Source organism: Parasteatoda tepidariorum, chromosome 9 (assembly GCF_043381705.1).
Source record: "Parasteatoda tepidariorum isolate YZ-2023 chromosome 9, CAS_Ptep_4.0, whole genome shotgun sequence".
In the NCBI taxonomy this organism is placed as follows: Eukaryota; Metazoa; Arthropoda; class Arachnida; order Araneae; family Theridiidae; genus Parasteatoda; species Parasteatoda tepidariorum.
In genome coordinates, this window is record NC_092212.1 from 84,182,280 (window position 1) to 84,185,896 (window position 3,617).

Sequence of the window (3,617 nt, forward strand, 5' to 3'; positions counted from 1 at the left end):
ATGTTTACTAAAAATTATTTTTTGCAGAGAATTACTTTTGGATAAATGAATTTCATAAGTGTGTGCAAAATTTTTTCGATTAGCTTAAAAAAATTTGAAGATATAGCACAATTCGCAAAGTAAAATAAACATTAAGGGTCCAAATTTTGGAACACTTTCTTGGGACCATATTTCCTGGACTGAGGCTACTCCCTATATTTTGAAGCATCAAAAATGGTATGCTTATTGGAAGAAAGCACGTTTTGTGTCTGCTTTCGTCACTTAAAATGTTGTCTGCACTAATTAATTAGCACATTTAAGGTCATCAAGTCTTAGATCCTGAAGATCTTATTATTAAATGAAATGATCAGTTTTTCTCTCTCCCTTTTTGAGCACTGTACATCCGAACCCAGGCTGAAAAACAAGAGAATGGAATGTATGTCATTATACATTTCAGGAAGAACATCCCTTTCTGCCATTGAAGGATAGTAAATTCGTTTTACTATGGGAAAATATTTTCAGCTTCAAATCGCTCTGCTTCTAATCTTGATTGGAGGCATATCAGTTTCAGGGACAGGAGTTACATTTTAAAAGCTGCACATAACTTGTTTGCACAGCTAGATCGGATCTTGTTCAATACAAACAAAAAAAATTAAGCGTTTAGTTTTTTTTTCGATATTTTTAGTCATTTTCAGATCGTATTTAAATATTCATTCCAAAAACCGTATTAACCAGTTACATTTTTAAAAAAAAAAATGGCCAAAAAAATCCTTTTTTTTATGCAAAAAAAAAACGTAATTTAGAACATTGTCTTGGCAAGAAAATACAAAAATCATCAAAATTTTTATTTTAATTTTTATCCACATTGCAGAAAAGATCCCAATATTGCAATGTTACGCGTACATCCTCTTTTTTTTTTTTCAAATCACTAAACTCATGTTTGGGAAAATTGCAACACAATGAAGGAATCGTCATAATTAAATGAAATTTAATACACAGTTGAGTAGTAGTGGTACAAATAAATGATTAAACTTTCAAAGCAAACAAACAATAACAAGACATCAAAATCAGTATTTTGTGTAGCCACCACCCGCCGCAATAAGTGCTGCTACACGACGTGGCATGGAGACAAACAAATTTTAATTGTCTGCCTGAGGAAGAGCATTCCATATTGTTTGAATGCGTACCCAAAGTTCGTCTGTAGAAGCAACAGGACGAGGATCATGAGCGAGACGCCGACCAACGATATCCCACGCATGTTCAATCGGCGACATATGCGGAGAATACGAAGGCCAAGGAAGAAGTTGTACCTGCCGCAATGCAAGGAAGGATTGAACAGTCCTAACTATATGAGGGCGGGCATTGCCTGCTGAAATATAGCGCCTGGCAAGGCTTGAAGGAAAGGAACAGCTTGGGGCAGTAGAACTTCACTGATGTACCGGTTGCTGTTCAGATTACCAACAATTCGTAGTGATTGAGATTGCCCATGATATGCTATGGCACCCCAGACCATAACTCCGGAAATTCATCCACTGTGGCGTTTGATAGCGCACTCTGGAAGGTGGCATTCACCGGCATAGCGTCTGACACGAATACGGCCATCATGGTACCACAAATTAAAGCGGGATTCGCCAGAAAACACGACACGCTGCCATTCAGCACACTAGTCCCTATGCTGGTTGGCCCATTGCAGGCGCAGGCAGCGAGGGTTTAGCGTGAGGGGGATCCTGCATAAAGGAGTCCTTGCGCGCAGTCCACGCTGCAGCAGACGTCTACGAATTGATGAAACACCTGTCGCTATTGGCCACTGTGCTGCCAGTTGTTTAGACCGTATGGTCCGTCAGCGCCATGCGGACCAAACCAAAATAAGCCACACCAAAATAAAGTACAGTGGGTGATCGGTTAAGGAACAAATCGGTCAACGAACACTTTCACGAAAGATTTTTGTGTTCGAATAACGAACACAAATTCGGATAATGAACAAAACAAATTCTGACGAGCACTTCTCGGCATGAAAAAAAAATTATATTAAACATTTATTATCATTTTGCATGCAAAATAAGATCACTGAGAGAAGAAATGTTTAAAGCATGCTCAGTATTGATAATTTCTAAATGAAACTTGAATTAACAATCAATTTAAAGGTCATTCAATAATTATTATTGTTCACTGCGGGACCCCCCCCCCTATTTAGTGAGAGAGAATAAGACATTAGTGTTTTCTGAAACTCGTCGCATTCATTTTTTTCTAAATTCAATTTATTTCATTACTACCACTTTAACTTAATCAGAAAGCCGCGCCCATTTGTTTACAAATGTTACTGGTTTTGTTGTCGATTTATAAAGTTTAATAATGTTTAATTACAGTTTCCTTTTACTGTGCGCTGCTATATTATTAATATTTTCTTATAATGTAATAGCGCAATTCGACTGGCAAATTCGTGATGGTTTTGATGATATCTCATCTCGAATGATTAAAGTTGGAGCTGGCAATTGTAAAGTTGTAGATAGAAATGCTTTGTTTTTACCTCCTGACTCAGTTACTCATATTCCCAATATTCGACAAATCGGTATTGATCCTGTTCTACCGAATAGAACAAATCTACTACAAATTCATAATATGGCTTTATCTAGGGCATTCTTTTACAGGTGAACGTTATTCTTGTTTTTTGAATTTGTTTGCTAACTAATATGCTGTGAATGATTACATTTCATCATAAATTATATATTTCATGACTGTTTTTCATCTTCACTCTGTACGAGGAATCAGTATTTAGGGGTCTGTTCAGAAGAAATTTGGTTCCGTTAACGGACCCTTCACAAAATATCTTTTCATAAAAACGAACCCTTCACAAAATAATTTATCTTTTAATCGGACCTTTCACAAATTTGTTTATCTTCATTATTGTTTTGTTAATCGAATAAACCCTTCCCGGAGGGGAAAAAAAGAAAGATGGTTCGAAACGAACAAAGTTTCCTTAAGATTAAATTCCAAATGTAGTCTTCATTATATCTATGTAGTCTAAATTATTTTTACTTTTACAAACATCGTGTGCACATTCTTATTAAAAGATATGAGTTCTTATTAAATGACAATTAAAGGATTTTTTTTTTTTTGTAAATAAATAATTGATCAATTTTTATTTATTCATAAAATTAATTAATAGAATATTATGTAAATAAAAATTTATTTTGGGCAATTTTTTAAATAAAATATTATAAATTTCAGAATTGTTTAAGTTTACTTAATGCGTAACATATTAAAAGTGATACATAACTAAGTTGTGTTATTTAAAATATGTCAATTGAGATTATTAAAAATGTGAGTGATTTTGTTTCCATTATCAGGGGTCTGTTTAGAAGAAATTTGGATCCGTTAACGGACCCTTCACAAAATATTAACTTAAAAACGGACCCTTCACAAAATATTTTAACTTAAAAACGGACCCTTCAAAAATTTGTTTATCTTCATTATTATTTTGTCAATCGAATAAACCCTTTCCAGGGCAGAAAACAGGAAAGATGGATGTAAACGAATTAAGTTTTGTCTTCGGCAGACGATTCTTCCATTATTCGTCCGAAATGAATATTCGGCGTTCAGCAGTATAGGCTAAATACCAAATATTTGTATGTTGCATC

The 3,617-nt window shown here is 34.6% G+C and overlaps 1 protein-coding gene across 1 annotated transcript in view; it reads left to right on the forward strand.

Annotated features, from left to right (window-relative positions):
* The first annotated feature begins 2,253 nt into the window (after positions 1–2,253).
* Positions 2,254–3,617, forward strand: part of LOC107441074 (uncharacterized) — a 27,444-nt gene continuing 26,080 nt past the window's right edge. Inside the window, exon 1 of the mRNA XM_043053444.2 lies at positions 2,254–2,627. Coding sequence (XP_042909378.1) covers positions 2,332–2,627 — 296 coding nt within the window. The 5' untranslated portion in view covers positions 2,254–2,331. The remainder of the gene's footprint in view (positions 2,628–3,617) is intronic.